The 15,734-nt window shown below is 31.7% G+C and overlaps 4 protein-coding genes and 1 long non-coding RNA gene across 9 annotated transcripts; 2 read left to right on the forward strand and 3 right to left on the reverse strand.

Annotated features, from left to right (window-relative positions):
* Position 1: 1 nt before the first annotated feature.
* LOC103577841 (WD40 repeat-containing protein SMU1) lies at positions 2-3,142 on the reverse strand. The gene is made up of 6 exons (XM_008558677.3): positions 2,999-3,142; positions 2,860-2,926; positions 2,138-2,396; positions 983-2,064; positions 749-904; positions 2-210 (listed from the first exon to the last, which is right to left on the reverse strand). Exons 1-5 carry the CDS (start codon positions 3,022-3,024, stop codon positions 806-808), a joined length of 1,533 nt encoding a protein of 510 aa, XP_008556899.1. The 5' UTR covers positions 3,025-3,142; the 3' UTR covers positions 2-210; positions 749-805.
* A 31-nt stretch (positions 3,143-3,173) lies between these two features.
* On the forward strand, positions 3,174-7,372 carry LOC103577834 (histone-lysine N-methyltransferase SETDB1). The gene is made up of 5 exons (XM_008558667.3): positions 3,174-3,366; positions 3,619-4,007; positions 4,089-4,232; positions 4,300-7,031; positions 7,100-7,372. The coding sequence occupies exons 2-5, from the start codon at positions 3,629-3,631 to the stop codon at positions 7,304-7,306; spliced, it is 3,462 nt and encodes a 1,153-aa protein (XP_008556889.1). The 5' UTR covers positions 3,174-3,366; positions 3,619-3,628; the 3' UTR covers positions 7,307-7,372.
* Positions 7,373-7,926: 554 nt separating this feature from the next.
* LOC103577827 (myotrophin) lies at positions 7,927-9,821 on the reverse strand. The gene is made up of 3 exons (XM_008558653.3): positions 9,263-9,821; positions 9,040-9,150; positions 7,927-8,665 (listed from the first exon to the last, which is right to left on the reverse strand). The coding sequence occupies exons 1-3, from the start codon at positions 9,335-9,337 to the stop codon at positions 8,486-8,488; spliced, it is 366 nt and encodes a 121-aa protein (XP_008556875.1). The 5' UTR covers positions 9,338-9,821; the 3' UTR covers positions 7,927-8,485.
* Positions 9,822-10,607: 786 nt separating this feature from the next.
* LOC106694266 (uncharacterized) lies at positions 10,608-14,089 on the forward strand. 5 transcript variants are annotated; one of them, XR_008403898.1, is made up of 5 exons: positions 10,608-10,725; positions 10,809-11,268; positions 11,334-11,471; positions 11,605-12,617; positions 12,977-14,089. It is a non-coding gene; the product is annotated as an uncharacterized LOC106694266 (long non-coding RNA). The 5 variants fall into 5 exon arrangements; XR_001345417.2 differs by having other exon boundaries at positions 10,809-10,979; positions 11,043-11,268; positions 11,605-14,089; XR_008403896.1 differs by having other exon boundaries at positions 11,605-14,089.
* An 88-nt stretch (positions 14,090-14,177) lies between these two features.
* LOC103577816 (conserved uncharacterized protein) lies at positions 14,178-15,643 on the reverse strand. Its single transcript, XM_008558635.3, has 2 exons — positions 15,366-15,643; positions 14,178-15,059 (listed from the first exon to the last, which is right to left on the reverse strand). Exons 1-2 carry the CDS (start codon positions 15,472-15,474, stop codon positions 14,728-14,730), a joined length of 441 nt encoding a protein of 146 aa, XP_008556857.1. The 5' UTR covers positions 15,475-15,643; the 3' UTR covers positions 14,178-14,727.
* Between the last annotated feature and the right edge of the window lie 91 nt (positions 15,644-15,734).

A 15,734-nucleotide genomic window follows, 5' to 3' on the forward strand; every position in this document is an offset into this window, starting at 1 on the left:
CTAACTGTTTATGAAATCAATAGATTTGTTATTTATACTTATATAACTTATGTGTTACATGCTCTGATAATTCAAAAAAAATTTAATAAGCAATTACTCTGGATTCTCGATAGTGATCATAATTATTAATTATTTTCTGTTGATGGTAGAGAAGTGTGCACATGAAAGCCCATCGCCGTATCGCGTCACGTGCAGCAGTGAATGAGGATCCTGAAGAATTTAATTAAAAATGTTATAATGAAATAATGAGTAAGTGAATGCATTAATGCATTCATCTCTAAATTTAGCTGAGTAATAAATAATAATAATAATAAATAAATAAATAAACGTGCATTCATCCATATCTGCGTCATCTGGACTGCCGTCTATCGCAGTTATAACTGTGCACGTAATATCCAGCAGATGTGATATAATAAATTGCACCGTGAAAAAAATAATTATTATAATAATCGGTAGACATAAACTGGATTCGAATTTGTCCAGAAAGTCGTTAACGCACGAGGGTAATATATATTCGCTCGTCCCCATTTGATTTCGTTTAATTTAAAGCAAACTTTTCTTTTTTTTTAATTACTTGATTAATTTATTTTATTTGTTTTTTTTTTTTTCTTTTATTTACCTGCCATACTTTTTACGATATTTTTAAATAAATATAAATGTCACTACCGAGATCGCGGTTATATAAAACAAAAGAATTATCAGTTTAGAATGAGTGACTTTTTTTTATTTATGTTTTTTTTTTACTTACTTAAATTAAATATACAATTATTATAAATAATCATTTATAGAAGGAGATATATGTGATTTAAGGTTTCCATAATTTTACGAGACCGTCCTCGCTGTAGGAACACAGGAGATTTTGATGAGGATGATGCGAAATTCCTATTACGTCTTTTTCATGAATCTATAGGCAAAAAATAATACAATTGCAATTAAAACTTATTTAAAAATAATTATATTTTTTATTGATATGAATACTCACATTGAGAGTCCTCTCAAGCTTTCCAGAAGACGTTGAGAAACAATAAAGTACCAAATCTTCCCCGACGCAATAAATAAATTCACCACGTGGACTTACGACAGTACAGACAAAATCACCACCTTCTCTTTTACCACTCGAGAATGATCTGACTATTTGGCCTTGCATGTTCATGATAACGACTGTATTAGATCGATTACATACTACGAAATGTTCTGGGTTTCGTGGTAAAACGTGGACACTGTTTACAGTGAGATCGGCAGCACCGAGAGATTTGTAGGTGCCGATACACTCGGTGGTCTTGATACTCCAGACTTTGACAGTACCGTCAGACGACGCACTGATTACATGATGCCCGTCAGAAGCGAATACCACTTCATTGACGAAGGAAGAATGACCACGGAACTCCTTCAAAGTTTTTCCTGACTTCAGTCCATGGATTCTGATCGTAGCGTCAAAAGAAGCTGTCAATATTTGGCCATTATCTCGGCTAAATTGTATACAAGTAACTCCCTTGGCGTGCGCTTTCTCAAATCTTTTAAGACACTGCCCACTTTGGACACGCCATACTTTTATTTTACCATCTTGGGAACCAGTCGCAAGCATTTCACTGTCACGACTGAAAGCCATTGACAACACAGCTTGCTCCATCATCATAAAGTTATCCTGAGCTTGATACTTGAGATCTTTTCTTATTTTACCAGTCGTGAAATTCCATACCTCTATAAAACCATCCACCGAACCGGTCACCAAGTACTGGCCATCTGGTGAAAATCGCGCGCACTCAACGTGAGACTTTTGACCGAGCTTTATTTGCTTGGACAATTGTGTTGGATATTTCTCGTCTTCTTGATCTCTTACCGCTGCTTTACCACGGAACAAATCGATTGTTGTACCAGGAGGCAAAAGTCCTTGATGCTGTTGCCATTTCAGAGCCTGTCCTAGCAGAGCCAGCAGTCTGCTCGACGGTACCACTGATACTTCACCCGACAACGCATTAGCTATATAAGCCCGTCTCTTTTCTTTCGTACTGCCATCAGGATAAGCTTCTCGCGGATCAAAATACGATCTCGCCAATAAATTTTCTGTTAAAAATATTCCCATGTGAAAACTAATTACGCACTACATTAAAAGTCAAACCAATTATAAATAACTTACCCAGGTGAATATATCTTTCAGGCTCTTGCTGTTTCATCATAATCATAGGATCTGTTTGCCGTAATAAAGATCTTGCAGCACCCAGTTCTCTCAACTCAATCAACTCCAACACAATTTGCTCGTACAAATCAATCAATTTTTTATCCGGCAGTTTTAACGATTGTATGGCTTTCAGAACCGTGTCCCAATGGCCATTATTTATATCCGCGACAAAACCATCTACACTGTCAACTGTATTAAGAGATACTCCAGTCTCTTCCTATATTTAATTTAAAAGTAAAATCCATTAGTTGATTCCTCTAATTAATTTATTAACAGTCATAAATATTACACTTGATACTAAAAATAGCAGACCTCCAAACATTTTTTTTTTTTATGAATAACATATATTATTTAAAAATATGCATGTATAGATTTTTAAATAGAGTCAAGTGCCCAGATTCCAGCTCTTTTGAAAATTAACCCTCTAACCGGGAAATTTAAAAACGTCTGCTGATTCAATCATTCAAATTTTACCATTAAAATAACAAATCAATAAGAAAATAAATAATTATATGTCAAAATAAAGTTGTGTATAAAATATTTAGATACTGGATACTTGCAAGAGGCTGGAAATTGAGTACCTGATCCTACTTGGTATAGATTTTTAAAAATTTTTTTATAAATATTGATATTTAATTAATTTATTTTAAAATTAATCTGGTATTTTTGCTATAAATTACCTGCAGTGTCTGAAGTGTTTTTACAAGATTCGATTCTTTTAAATACTGTTGAATTAATCTGATAACGCTGTAGTAAACAAAATATAATAAATGCAGGTTAACAATTGTCATGGAAAAAAATTTTAAATCAAGTACTTACTCAGCTGATTCTATTTCAATAGACATTTTGATATTTTGTTACTGAGTAAAAAAATTATTTATTTGATTAAATAGATATATTTATATTGCTACTGCTAATTATGTTATTGCTGAGCACTTTTATTATTTCCAGCATTGAAAGGTTATGTTTGTTGATTAAATTGCGCGCGCACTCGCAGTAAACCGATAAAAACAAAATTTTGAAGCCGTGTGATTGTCTTGTAATTTCATGTCTAATTTATAAGTCAGTTTGTTAAATATTTATGTTAATAACTAATTGAATAATCATAAATTTATTTGATCTCTATGATGAACTTTTTATTGTAAATTTTTTACTCGTTATGAATTATAGATTTGGAGAACCACATTGTAAGTCAATGTTTTTTTAATTTTTTTTTAGGTTATTGTTGTACAACAATAAATTTAAATTCAATCAAATTTTTAATTAGGAAAAATTTTTTAAATCCTGATAATTAAAACAAAACTTTTTACGCGGTTTTTATTTATTTTTTTTTTTTACTTGCTATTGATATTTAAATGTTGATATAATTTATATAAATAAAATAATTTTATTTGCATTGTTGATTATTGAATACATTTTTAAAATAATTTAATTTTCAGTTTGTAAGTGATGGATAACGTTAAGAAAATGGAAGTAATTGATTTGGAGTCGGAAGATGAATCTTCTAATGCAAAAGAAGACAAAGATCCGCAGAAGGTGTCCAAGAAGCTGGTTGTGACATGCATCAATTTCAAATGTCCGTCAGGAGTTAATATGAAAACAGCCCCTAGTTTCGCATGTTCTTACTACGGGGTCAATATGGCCAAGAAAAAGAAACGATTTATTTGCGAAAAATGTCTAGAAGCTGCTATCGCGCACCAGGAAGTTTTAGTAAATGCTTTGTTAAATAAAAAGCCATTACTGAAATGCGAATTTCCTGATCATACGATGGAAGTTGAAATTTCCGACAGTGACGAGTCAGGCAGCGAAATGAAAGACTCTTCCTGTGGTTCGCTTAATACTTTTTTTACTCATTGTTTTTTTTTTTTTTTGCACTAAAAAAATTAATTTGTTAATATTTTATGTACAGATGAATACTTTCCTGAAGATGTCATACAAAGTATTGGCGAAAATATCGACAGTGCCTTGACGAATGTCATTAAAAAATATGACATTGATTTTCAGATGAAAGAATCACACAATATTTTAAAATCACAATTCGATAAAATAAACCGTACGTCATAAAAATATATTATTTTATTGTTACTCGATATTATAATTATACGATCTTTAAATTTCAGACGATAATGATAAACTCGACCAAGACATAAAAGAGATGATATCTAAAATGGATTCATTGAGAAATAATTTGTACAAAAACTTCAAACCAGATATCAAGTACATACAGGAATTACACATTGAAGATCCTCCAGCGGATACGATTCCTCATCCTCTTGTGGCAACGAAGAAAGTAACCCAGATAACTCGCCCGCCTCCTATACCACCGCAGCCCAGCATCCATCCGGACAATCCGATCGAGGTGATGTCCGTTAATCCAAAGGGTAAATTGGGTATAGAACACGGGCTGCCACCTCAAGGTAATCTGATAAGACGAGCTGCCGAAGTTGAAAATATAGTTTTAGTAATGAAGCATCCGTTACTGGCCTGGCGACGTGCCAAGGTGCTTTCAATAGTATCTCGGACCCCCATGACCTACCGTATCAAATATGCGTCCAAGAAATACAGCAGTCAGTCGAAACAAGTCTTCGGAAAACAACTGGCCATTTTTGAAAAATGTTCTGTCATGATTCCTGTAGCGACTAGAGTAGTTGCGTTGTTCAGCGACAGTAAATCAAACGATTATTACAGCGGTGTCATTGCTGAACCACCTAAAAGTACCAATAAATGCAGGTACTTGGTATTCTTTGATGATGGGTATGCTCAGTATGTTGCGCACAAAGACATTTATGTCGTTAGCGAGAGCTCTCTGCGTGTTTGGGAAGACATACCCATTGAGTCACGTGAGTTTGTTAAAAAATATTTGGAAACTTATCCAGAACGTCCGATGGTGAAGCTCCAGAAGGAACAGGTGGTGAAGACTGAGTGGAACGGCAAGTGGTGGATCGCAAGAGTCATTCAAGTAGACGCGAGTCTTGTTCAGATGTACTTTGACGCTGATGGACGGACTGAATGGATCTATCGAGGTTCTGCTCGTCTCGGGCCACTGTTCCTAGAACTTTTGAAAGCCAGCGCACGTCAACAAGGACATCATGCCTCTATAAATACTCCTACTCGTCAAAGGTTAACTGGAACTTTGAATAAAAATAATTTACCCTACGTCGAGTATACTTCTGTTAATGGGGAGCAAGAAGCTGATATGACTGCACAGAGTACTCAAGCTCCAGCTCAAAGTCAAACTCAAAAACTAGCAGCTGCGTTTTCAAAAGAAATTCCTAGCGTCGCAGCTCCAGTACAGTCACGTGCTGTTGCTAAAAAGAGTACCAGCAAACGATCAAGCACTCCTGCCGTAGTTGAAATTCCCCAGAACTTTGCTGCCAATTCCGAGACAAAACCTTCTCACAGTATTGTTTACTACCAAACTCAAAATAAAATTCAAACTCGTAAATTTGTTGCTCATAAATGCGGGCCCGCTTGTATCAAAGGAATATCATTTACTCCAGCTGATCTCAAGGGTTACTCGCCGCTATCAATTCCACTTTTGTGTGGGTGGAATCGTCAGTTGTGTAAATTTCCTAAAGGAAAGAAAGTTATTTTGTATCAAGCGCCTTGCGGTGCTCGACTACGTAATATGGAAGAAGTTCACAAGTATCTTCGTATTACTCAGAGCACAATGTCCGTTGATTTGTTTGATTTTGACTACTGGGTTCATTGTCTGGCGGAGTTTGTTCTAGATAAATGTTTTGTCAACATAAAAGATTTAAGTTACGGCGTTGAAAATGTACCGATACCCTGTGTTAATGAGATTGATCATAAATTACCTGACACTATTACTTACAGCACTATCAGAGAACCTACTGAGGGAGTTAATCTCAACACAGATCCCGACTTTTTGTGCTCTTGTGATTGTGAAGATGATTGCCAAGATAAAAATAAATGTCAATGCTGGCAATTGACAATTCAAGGAGCGACATTTGGCGGACGTGTACCCAATCCTGCAGTGGGATACGTTTACAAAAGACTTCCTGAGCCAGTGACAACTGGTATCTATGAGTGTAATTCGAGATGTAAATGCTCTGTGAAAACATGTTTGAATCGCGTTGTTCAACATCCGCTGAGTTTGAAATTACAAGTATTTAAAACAGCGCCAAGGGGCTGGGGCATTAGATGTCTCAATGACATTCCTCTTGGTTCGTTTATTTGTATCTACGCTGGCCGGTTGTTGACAGAACAGGGCGCCAATGAGGGTGGAAAAAATTATGGAGATGAGTATTTAGCGGAGTTGGATTATGTTGAGGTAGTGGAGGGAATCAAAGAAGGTTTTGAAGCCGAAGCATTCGAGCCGGAAATAAACAATGCAGCTGTCAGCGAAGACACTAATAAGGAAAAGAAACAGCCTGAAGAAGAACGTCCAGTAGCTGATACCAGTACTGGTACTAATAATGCGGTTGCCCGCAAAAAGACGACCAATGATTCAGATGAAGAGTTTAATATTCAGCAGTTTAATAACGCGTACGCGAGAATTGACACTGACCCTGCAGATGCTGGTAATATGAAAAGCCGGCTGAGGAAACGGAAAAAGAGCACCGATGAAGGCCCGGATACTTCTGAAGACAAGAGCGAAGACGGCAGCACGGGCAAAGGCTCCAATACTACAGACAAAGGCGAGGATGGCAGCGACGAAGACGATAAAGGCAGCGGCGGAATGCGAGAGCCTTGTAGATTTGAACCCAGTGTTGATGCTTCTCAAGTCGAAACAATGAAATTTAAATCTGTAAGAGATTTCTTCGGTGAAGATGAAGCTGTTTATATTATGGATGCTAAAACTACTGGAAATATTGGGCGTTATTTAAATGTAAGTGTAGAAAAATATTAATGTCTCTTGATTACTTATTTTACATTAAAATAATTTCTGTTTTCCAGCATTCCTGTGATCCAAATGTCTTTGTCCAAAATGTTTTCGTGGATACTCACGACGTAAGGTTTCCATGGGTTGCATTTTTCGCCTTGAATTTCATCAGAGCTGGACAGGAATTAACTTGGAACTACAGCTATGATGTAGGAAGTATTCCCGGTAAAGTTATTATTTGTAAATGCGGTGCATCGAATTGTCGTGGTCGGCTATTGTAAACAATTTTTTAATGTTTTTGTCCATTTTCTCAAAAATAAATAAAATAAATAATTAATAACTTGATACTTAACAGATTATTCTTAAAAATAACCAGTAATATTTAATAGTATTATAAATATATTTTTTTTTATTCCTAAAATAAATTAAAATCACAACGTGCTAATTATTCGCCCATTTCACCCCTTACTCATACATATTTATTTGTTTTAATATTATAAAATATCAAGCGAGGCACAGATTAAAAAATAATTTTCGTCGTATACTATTTATTTAGTTTGTAAATATTAATAATTTTTTTATTTATTACTTTACTCTCTTTTATTAATAAAATTTTTTAGGCTTGTGAACATAAGTTTAAAAATTTTCTTAATTATTTAGTCAGCAATTTCCACCATACCTTTATAATTATATATGATCTCAAACAGTTATTATGATAAAACTACGCGGCCATGAGTAATAAGAACAATAGTTTTTTTACTCGTACTCATTATACATAATTTTTAAGCAGAAAACATATTTTTAAAAAGCTTTACGGACATTGTGTTTACACACTTCTATATATTCATATATTAATATACATATTTAGTCAAATTAAAAAAATTAATATTATTAAGGATATTCTTAAACAGTACCCTCCACTTTTTTTAAATATTCGATGACTCAACTGCCATAATCGTATTTAAATTTAATCAATTAATTGAAAAATATTAAACGTGATTGCAATTTCGCTGATATAGATTTTAAAAAATTACTTACAGTTATTAATTAGAAATTAAACGAAATTTAGAACTTGGTAATTGATAACTGTAAGTAATTTTTTTTCAAATCTAGATTTCGGTGAAATTGCAATTACGTAGACTTTATTTCAATTACTAGTCTGGTTTTTTAATTAATTAATAAAATTTCAATACGATAACAGTTGAGTAATTGAATATTTTTAAAAAGCGGAAGCTATTGTCTGAGAATGTCGTTAATCATTACTTAAAAAAACGAAAAACACATACGTAAAAATAGTCATTTGTATACAGATTGATAACAAGTAGCAGTTATAATCTACAAAGAACATTCAACACACTATCAACGAAATTTTAGCTTTACTTTTTGTATCTTCATTCATAATTTATATATTTTTTGTTTTTAATTATTTAATATATTATTTATGATTTTGGTTTTGTGCGTTAGTGCCTATCGCGAAGCAGAATTTTTATCTCATCTTTTTCAGCTGCATCGAGGTAAGTTTTACCATCTGGGGTCAATCCATCTTGTTTAGCGCCTTTCTCTAGCAGTAATTTAACGCATCCGGTATGACCCTCCCAAATTGCTGATAAAAGACTAGTTATGCCGTGTTTGTCAGTTGCCTGAAAAGTTATTTCGCTTGTTAATAACAGTTACTTTTTTTATTACAACTTATTAGCAATTATGTTAAATTGGAAGTGGAAATGAGACATGATACTGAAGTTAGCCGACGTTAATTATAAAATATAAAAAAAAATATTTTTAAAAAAATGCACTCAGAGTTTTTTAAATTTTCTACAAGTGCATATTTTTAATTTTTTTTTTTTTGTGATTGATTTGTTGAAAAAAAAATCTGGAAATTGTTAATTATCTGTTAACTTTAGGATCATAAATGAATCTAGTGACAGCTAAATTAAAAATTAAAACGCCTGTAGTAATAAATGTAATTTTTTTAAATTATTGAATAAAATAATTGAGTAAATTGATAAATACTTACATCAGCATCAGCACCTTTATCAAGAAGATATCGAAGAACTTCATTTTGACCATAATCAGCTGCGTAGTGCAGCAGTGTCCTGCCATCAATCTTTTCATTTACATTAATATTCTAAAAGTCAAATAAAATAATTTGAATTAGACACTTAAATTGCAATTATTAATTAATTAATTACACTAGTTTATTAGAGCAACAAGACGCAGTAAAATTTATAAAAACTTACTTTTTTTTCGACGAATTCTCGGACTTGATCAATGTCGCCGTTTTTGACTCCCCAAACAAGTTCGTTCATTTTCATCTACGAACTGATTCACTTTGGCCTCGATAATTGAAATATTTTTTAATATTACGAGCCAGTTTTTTATCTTGTTAATTATTTTAATTTATCAGTAATTAATTATCATAAGTTTTTTAACTTGCTCATAAGTTGTAGGCCTTATACAAATTTACAATGGAACACTGACACTCCTGGAGATTACTGGAGATGGAGTCACTTTTGCAGTTAAAGATTTATCAACATTTGCCTGCACTAATAGCACAGTTTGCTTGAGCAAAAAGTTACTGTACAAAAGTTTCGTTGAATTTTTCGTGAAATTTCCGTCATCTTCGGACTTTTTACGACAATTTGTATGTAATTTGCTATTGAATTTTAACTAAATTTATTGCCCGAATTAGAATGCAAATTTACTTCAAAAGTTAACTAGAAAAAAGTTGTCTTAAATTTTCAAGCAAATTTTATGTCAATTTATTGTTAATTTAACTTGAAAAATTGTTAAATATATTTTAACTCTCACCCTGATAGCCAAGTTGGCGAGAAACTGACGAGAAACTTGCAGCCGCAACTGGACACCAAGTTGGCTGCCAACAGTTGGTACCTCCAATACTTGATGGACATTTTCTGAGAAAGTTAGTGGCAAAGTTGTAAATCCAAAAAGCTGATGGTTACTTTCTGAGAAAGTTGGCGGTAACTTGTAGTCAAAAGTTGCAAAAGCTGAAGTTGTCGATAACTTGTCGTCAAGTTGGTCGGAAACTAATGAGACCAACTTTTTCACGATCAACTCGTGTTATCAGGGCAAATTGTAGACAATTTTGTGTGTAAATTTGCTTACCTTCTGAAATGGTAAGAATGAACATTACCGACTGTTTTTTTTCGTAAAAGTTTACCCTGATAGCCAAGTTGGCGAGAAACTTGCAGCCGCAACTGGACACTAAGTTGGCCGCCAACAGTTGATAGACATTTTCTGAGAAAGTTGGTGGCAAAAGTTGGAAATCCAATAAGTTGACGGTCACTTTCTGAGAAAGTCGGTGGCAAAAGTTGGAAATCCAATAAGTTGACGGTCACTTTCTGAGAAAGTCGGTGGCAAAAGTTGGAAATCCAATAAGTTGACGGTCACTTTTTGAGGAAGTTGGTGGCAAAAGTTGGCAATCATAAGTTGACGGTAAGTTTCCTTTCAATTTTCTCAGAAATTTGCATTCCAGTTGCGGCTCCATACTGGCATATATATATATATATATATATATATATATATATATATATATATATATTGAACCAATGTTAGGGGCTGGTTACTGGTACTCTTATCCTACAAGTAATTTATTTAATACTTTGATTGAATACTAGCACAAGCTTGGAGATATATATTTTTTTTTAAACGGTACAAGATACACTCAATTTACTATAAAACCGTCAGTAATATCTAAATTTAACTTTACTACACAATCAAAACAATAAATTAAAATATATTTAATAAATTTTTATAATTTTACAGGTAAACATGATGAAATTCAGTAGAGTAGATTATTTTTGCATCAACAAATAAAATATTTTCGGTTCTCAACTTCTGTCTGGATTTTTTCAGCTCAAAACCATTAATACAAACTCTCATTTACTTTACACTCATTAACTTACGATCTAAATTTCAATTGAATATATCAAAGAAGTATTTATTTGAGTAATTATATATAAATTAAATTAATCCATTATATGTATACATTTAATGCAGGGTTGCGAATTATTCAAAGAGGATATTTGCAATTAAAAATTAAACTTTTAATCTGTAATTGAAACTATATCGATTAAAATTACGAAATTGATTTTAATTCAAGAACTTGAATTGAAAAATTTAAAAATTAATTCTAATTTAGAAACGTGAGATTAAATATTAAAAAATTAATTTTAATCCAGGGACGTGGGATTCAAAATTTAAACATTAATTAAAATATACACAGGTGGGATTAAAAATCGAAAAACTTATCTTTAATCAGACAATGCAAATTAAAAATTAAAAAATTAGTTTTTAAATTGACCCGTAGGTTTACAATTTCAAAAATTAATTCTAATGCAGACAGCTGGGATTGAAAAATTAAAAAATTACTTGGTAATTCAAACACGTGGGATCCAAAATTGGGAATTCCTTTTTAATTCAGATACGGTACGTAATCATGATTTTATTTTATTATACATATTTACGTTTCATTTAATAATAATTTTAATTATTATTCTTATATTTAAATTATAATTACTAACGTTAATTATATTAATAAAGATCTCTGTTTTTTAAATAGATTTTTATTAGCAGAAAAATCTGTCAAACATAACTGCAGCCGATAAAGAAGTTTTTTTAGAATTCAATTGATAACACTGTAGTATTAAATTATTGATTTTCAAGAGCTTATAATTTCAAAAACTGAACATTTCGAAGTTTTTAATGTGAATTTTTTTTATTCTATGAAATTGTAGTTTACCGGATTTTTTTTCCGAATTTATTTTGTATTCCAGAAATTTTTTATTTTTTAAATTTTACTTCAAATTTATTCTATCTTGATACAATATCTTATTCAAACATTGTTTTCGATGTTTTTTTTTCGGTGCTTTCTATTCTTTTCAAATTAATAACTCCGATGCATTCTCCTGTTGAATTTTTTCTCATTTCAAATTGTTTTTATTTTTTAATTTGTAGTTTCATAGAAACTACGTATAGCATATATTTCACTCGGGGACGTCTTTGGCTCCCCTTTAAAAAGTTTCCGACAATCGGCAATTTTAAAAATTATGAAATGAATAAATAAAATGTAAGTAGAGTAAAAATAAAAAAATACGTATCTAAAGAATTGAAAAATAATACATTTATTTATTTAAAATTTATAAATTGTCTATCTACTATTTAACACTCATAAAATGTTTTATTTTTTATTATTTAAAATAAAATAACTAAAAAATAGTGATTGATATAAATAAAGGTAATATTTGCTTGACAACCTTCGTATGTCTGAAGAATATTTAATTATATTAGTACATATATATCCAGTAACTTACAATACATATATGTGTGTACTTACTGGTTTACATTGAAAAAAAGTAGGTGCGGTAAATAAAAGTAAACGTAAAACATGTTGATGATCAAACAAGGAAACTGGTCCACCCATGAATGACTAGTGTAATTTAAAACCAAAGAAGTTTATGCCATTATTATAACTTACACTTTACACTTATTATTATTTTTGTATAGATTTCAAATGCTTTAAATTTATTTTACAGATTTAAATTTGGCGAAAAATAATAATAATTACAAATAAACGTAAGTTATTAACATTAACACATTGGAAGGGAAGATTCCTTTCGCTTCCTCAGCCACGGCTGGACGCTCGTGATTTCTCTCTTTTAGCATTTGACTGTTGTTATGATTCCTAAATCTCTTCCTCGCTTTCGCCTGTCTACATTACACGTAATGAAAGCATATATATTTTATATTTACATGTACATATAAGTACACTACAATTGCGCATTTGCAAATAAAAATTAAGTATATTCGTAAATATGTTTAAGAGAGAAAGGTGTTATGGCGGCAAAATAAAATAATTTAACTCGTAATCTAATTACATCAGTAATGAATTCAATTAAAGCTCTAGTTACTTATTAACTTTAAATAATTTACAGATCACTATCAGTAAAAACAGCTAACGAGACTCTATAAAACACGGCGAAGAAATGATACTGAAGAGCGGGCATCAGTATTTTAGAAAACTTTTTCCATCAAAATTGAGTTTCTTCTTTTTACAAACAAAAATTGTCGCCACTAGAGTAACTTTCAGTATCACAAGAAATTACTGATATAAAATTTTCTCAATTTACCAAAAAAAAAAAATAATCTACTGTAGTAGATTTATTGAGCAGCTATAAAATCTATTGAGTTCCAAGAGTTTCAACGTATGAAGGAATAAAAAAGTCGGTCGAGGACATATGTAATACTTGGTAGTTGTTAATCACCAACAAAATCTCAAGATTTATATTATATTCTTTGTTAAATATTATTTTATTCTAATGACAACCGGCAATCATCTTCAACAAAGCATGAATGGGCGTCGCTATAAAATGACAAGGATTACATATAAATATTAACACACAATAATATACAAGAATTGTTATTTGTTAATTCAAATATGTGTTGGCTGCTCGAGTATCGCGGTGAATGCATTTCAAGTTTAAAGGTGTGACGGTTTGCTTCTGTTATTTTTTTTTTTCCTACACATCCATTATTATCAATCGATTGTTTTAAAATAATTGTTTATTTATCATTGCCGTCTTTTCGTCACATCCATGCTTCATTAATCGAGCAATGACATTTTTTTCTCTTCTTCTTTCTTCTTTCTCTTACTGTTTGTTATTGTTCATTTTTAATGATATTCGTTTGCTTTCCTTCTCATTCAATATTTTTTATTCCCAACCCACATTCGCACAATAAGTATTCTCACGAGCTGCGTGTCGCATCAAGCATGACAATATATTTTTTATTTATTTTTTTAGCTTCAATTGTATCAATATATATATCGATTATATGAATTATAGGAAATGCGTGAATATTATAATGCAAATTGCAGTGCAGTAATTGACTTACATGTCCTTTTATTAAATATATGACTTCCTGATGCTAATAAATTGATAATTAATTTTATTTGTTATTTTTTTTAATTAAAAAAATAAAGTAACAAAACATCAGACGAATTTCCGTCGGAAATGTGAGAGATTTAAATTAATTTAACGATAGATAAAATACCAAGTCTGATATTATAATTTATTATATTAATTATTTATATATTTAAATAGGTATATAATTATACAATAAAATAATAAGACAAAGTTGTATTAAATAAGTATTATTAACAGTATACAATTGTATTATAATTACAAATCACACATTTTTTAATAGATGTAATTATATATATAAGATACGAATTGAAAATGTTTTATGCCACGAGAAAAATATCAACGTGCATGTGTTTGGGTGCTGAAATAATTTCCTGATACTAGTTTATGCAAAAGAAAGCTTTACAATAAATGTATGGAAAGACAGTGTAGTAATTGTGGTGTTGGTGCCATTTTAAATCCAACTAATTTGTTAATCTTCGTCATATTAATGTTTTTTGTAGCAGTGGTATCGTCAAGATAAAATTAATAATTAATTTCGTAGATTGTATAATATTTACAAACTTATAAATTGTTATTTATTTCTTTATAATTTTTAAAATCGGAGTGACGTTCAGACGATTTAATTTTTTTTTACTCTAGTACAGTGACAAAAACTTAGAAATAAAATCACGTTCGCGTTACGTCGACCGATTATGTTAATTTTTTTTTTTTTAATTTTTTATTTATTATAAATTTACAGAGATGATTCCAAGTTTATTAAATCATACTTTGGCGACTTCGGGTTTAGCTTCTGCTTCAGATGGTGGTGGTGGAACGGTTGGAATTTCGGGGTACTCGAGTTTCGCACCCTCTTCGCATTCAAAGATGGGACAGCAGTCAGGGAAACTTGCGGTCTTGTTGGTCTTCTCAGAGAGTTTGCACTTGGGGTTGGCTTTTGGCAAAGGTCCGCAGTCTTCGACCAACTCAAAGAGTCTTCCTGAGTCATCGTCAGACGGGACACAAGTAGAACGACCGCAGAATGGTGACAATTCCCAGCTTTTTGTTGGTTCTACTGTTGCGCACTTGGTTGATGCAAAACACATCCCCGGGAAGTCTGTAATTAAATTTATTTTTTGTAAAAATTAATCCTGATAAATAAAATTTAAAAATATAACTTAGATAATGTCCTGTAGAGAAAATATTTCTAAATAAATTGTTAAGTGACGTAAGAGAAGCATCAAACTTTCGCTTCCTTATTTCCCACTCTCTCTAAAGTCACAGGCATTAATTAATCAATCAATTAATGATTAATTTAATCAACAAAACCAGTAGAATTCCAATAGAACTGACTATATAGAGTGAGTTAAGAATTCAAATTATTTTTTGATAAAGTAAATGGGAAGATAAACTTATAACTTACCACGAAGAACATCAGCAGGGATGAGTCTCCTGAATGTTTTTGGTCGTTCCTCTTCTTCGGCGACAACCACAGCCGCGACCAAAAGTACGATAGCAAAGTATTTGTTCATGATTTAAAAAGAAGTCGTTGCTTCCGACAAAACGACAAATTTGAAAAAATATAAGTCTAATTAAACGATTGTATAAACGAAAGGGTGAACCCGCGGCCAAAAGACCAAGATATTCTCAGTAAATGATGATCAAGACTGGTTAGGATTGATCTTGGTGCCGAGGTTTTATAGGTGAATGCCGGGCGGGGTCTTTTTGCATGGATGTGTAAGCCTGTAAGGTATAAGGTATCCCCCACTTAAACCTGTGATAGAACAACAGA

The sequence above is a fragment of the Microplitis demolitor genome, chromosome 1, assembly GCF_026212275.2.
Source record: "Microplitis demolitor isolate Queensland-Clemson2020A chromosome 1, iyMicDemo2.1a, whole genome shotgun sequence".
NCBI lineage: Eukaryota > Metazoa > Arthropoda > Insecta > Hymenoptera > Braconidae > Microplitis > Microplitis demolitor.

Excerpts from the sequence above, each read along its gene's own strand:
- LOC103577827 (XM_008558653.3), bottom strand. The coding sequence starts at position 9,337 with ATGAAAATGAACGAACTTGTTTGGGGAGTCAAAAACGGCGACATTGAT. Across the intron at positions 9,151-9,262 it reads GAGAATTCGTCGAAAAAAAA|AATATTAATGTAAATGAAAA; the intron begins GTAAGTTTTTAT and ends TTTGACTTTTAG. Across the intron at positions 8,666-9,039 it reads ATAAAGGTGCTGATGCTGAT|GCAACTGACAAACACGGCAT; the intron begins GTAAGTATTTAT and ends ATAACTTTTCAG.
- LOC103577816 (XM_008558635.3), bottom strand. The coding sequence starts at position 15,474 with ATGAACAAATACTTTGCTATCGTACTTTTGGTCGCGGCTGTGGTTGTC. Across the intron at positions 15,060-15,365 it reads CCCTGCTGATGTTCTTCGTG|ACTTCCCGGGGATGTGTTTT; the intron begins GTAAGTTATAAG and ends ATTTAATTACAG.
- LOC103577841 (XM_008558677.3), bottom strand. The coding sequence starts at position 3,024 with ATGTCTATTGAAATAGAATCAGCTGA. Across the intron at positions 2,065-2,137 it reads TGAAAGATATATTCACCTGG|AAAATTTATTGGCGAGATCG; the intron begins GTAAGTTATTTA and ends TATTTTTAACAG. Across the intron at positions 905-982 it reads AGCTTGAGAGGACTCTCAAT|ATTCATGAAAAAGACGTAAT; the intron begins GTGAGTATTCAT and ends TTTTGCCTATAG.
- LOC103577834 (XM_008558667.3), top strand. The coding sequence starts at position 3,629 with ATGGATAACGTTAAGAAAATGGAAGTAATTGATTTGGAGTCGGAAGAT. Across the intron at positions 4,233-4,299 it reads ACAATTCGATAAAATAAACC|ACGATAATGATAAACTCGAC; the intron begins GTACGTCATAAA and ends TTTAAATTTCAG. Across the intron at positions 7,032-7,099 it reads ATATTGGGCGTTATTTAAAT|CATTCCTGTGATCCAAATGT; the intron begins GTAAGTGTAGAA and ends TCTGTTTTCCAG.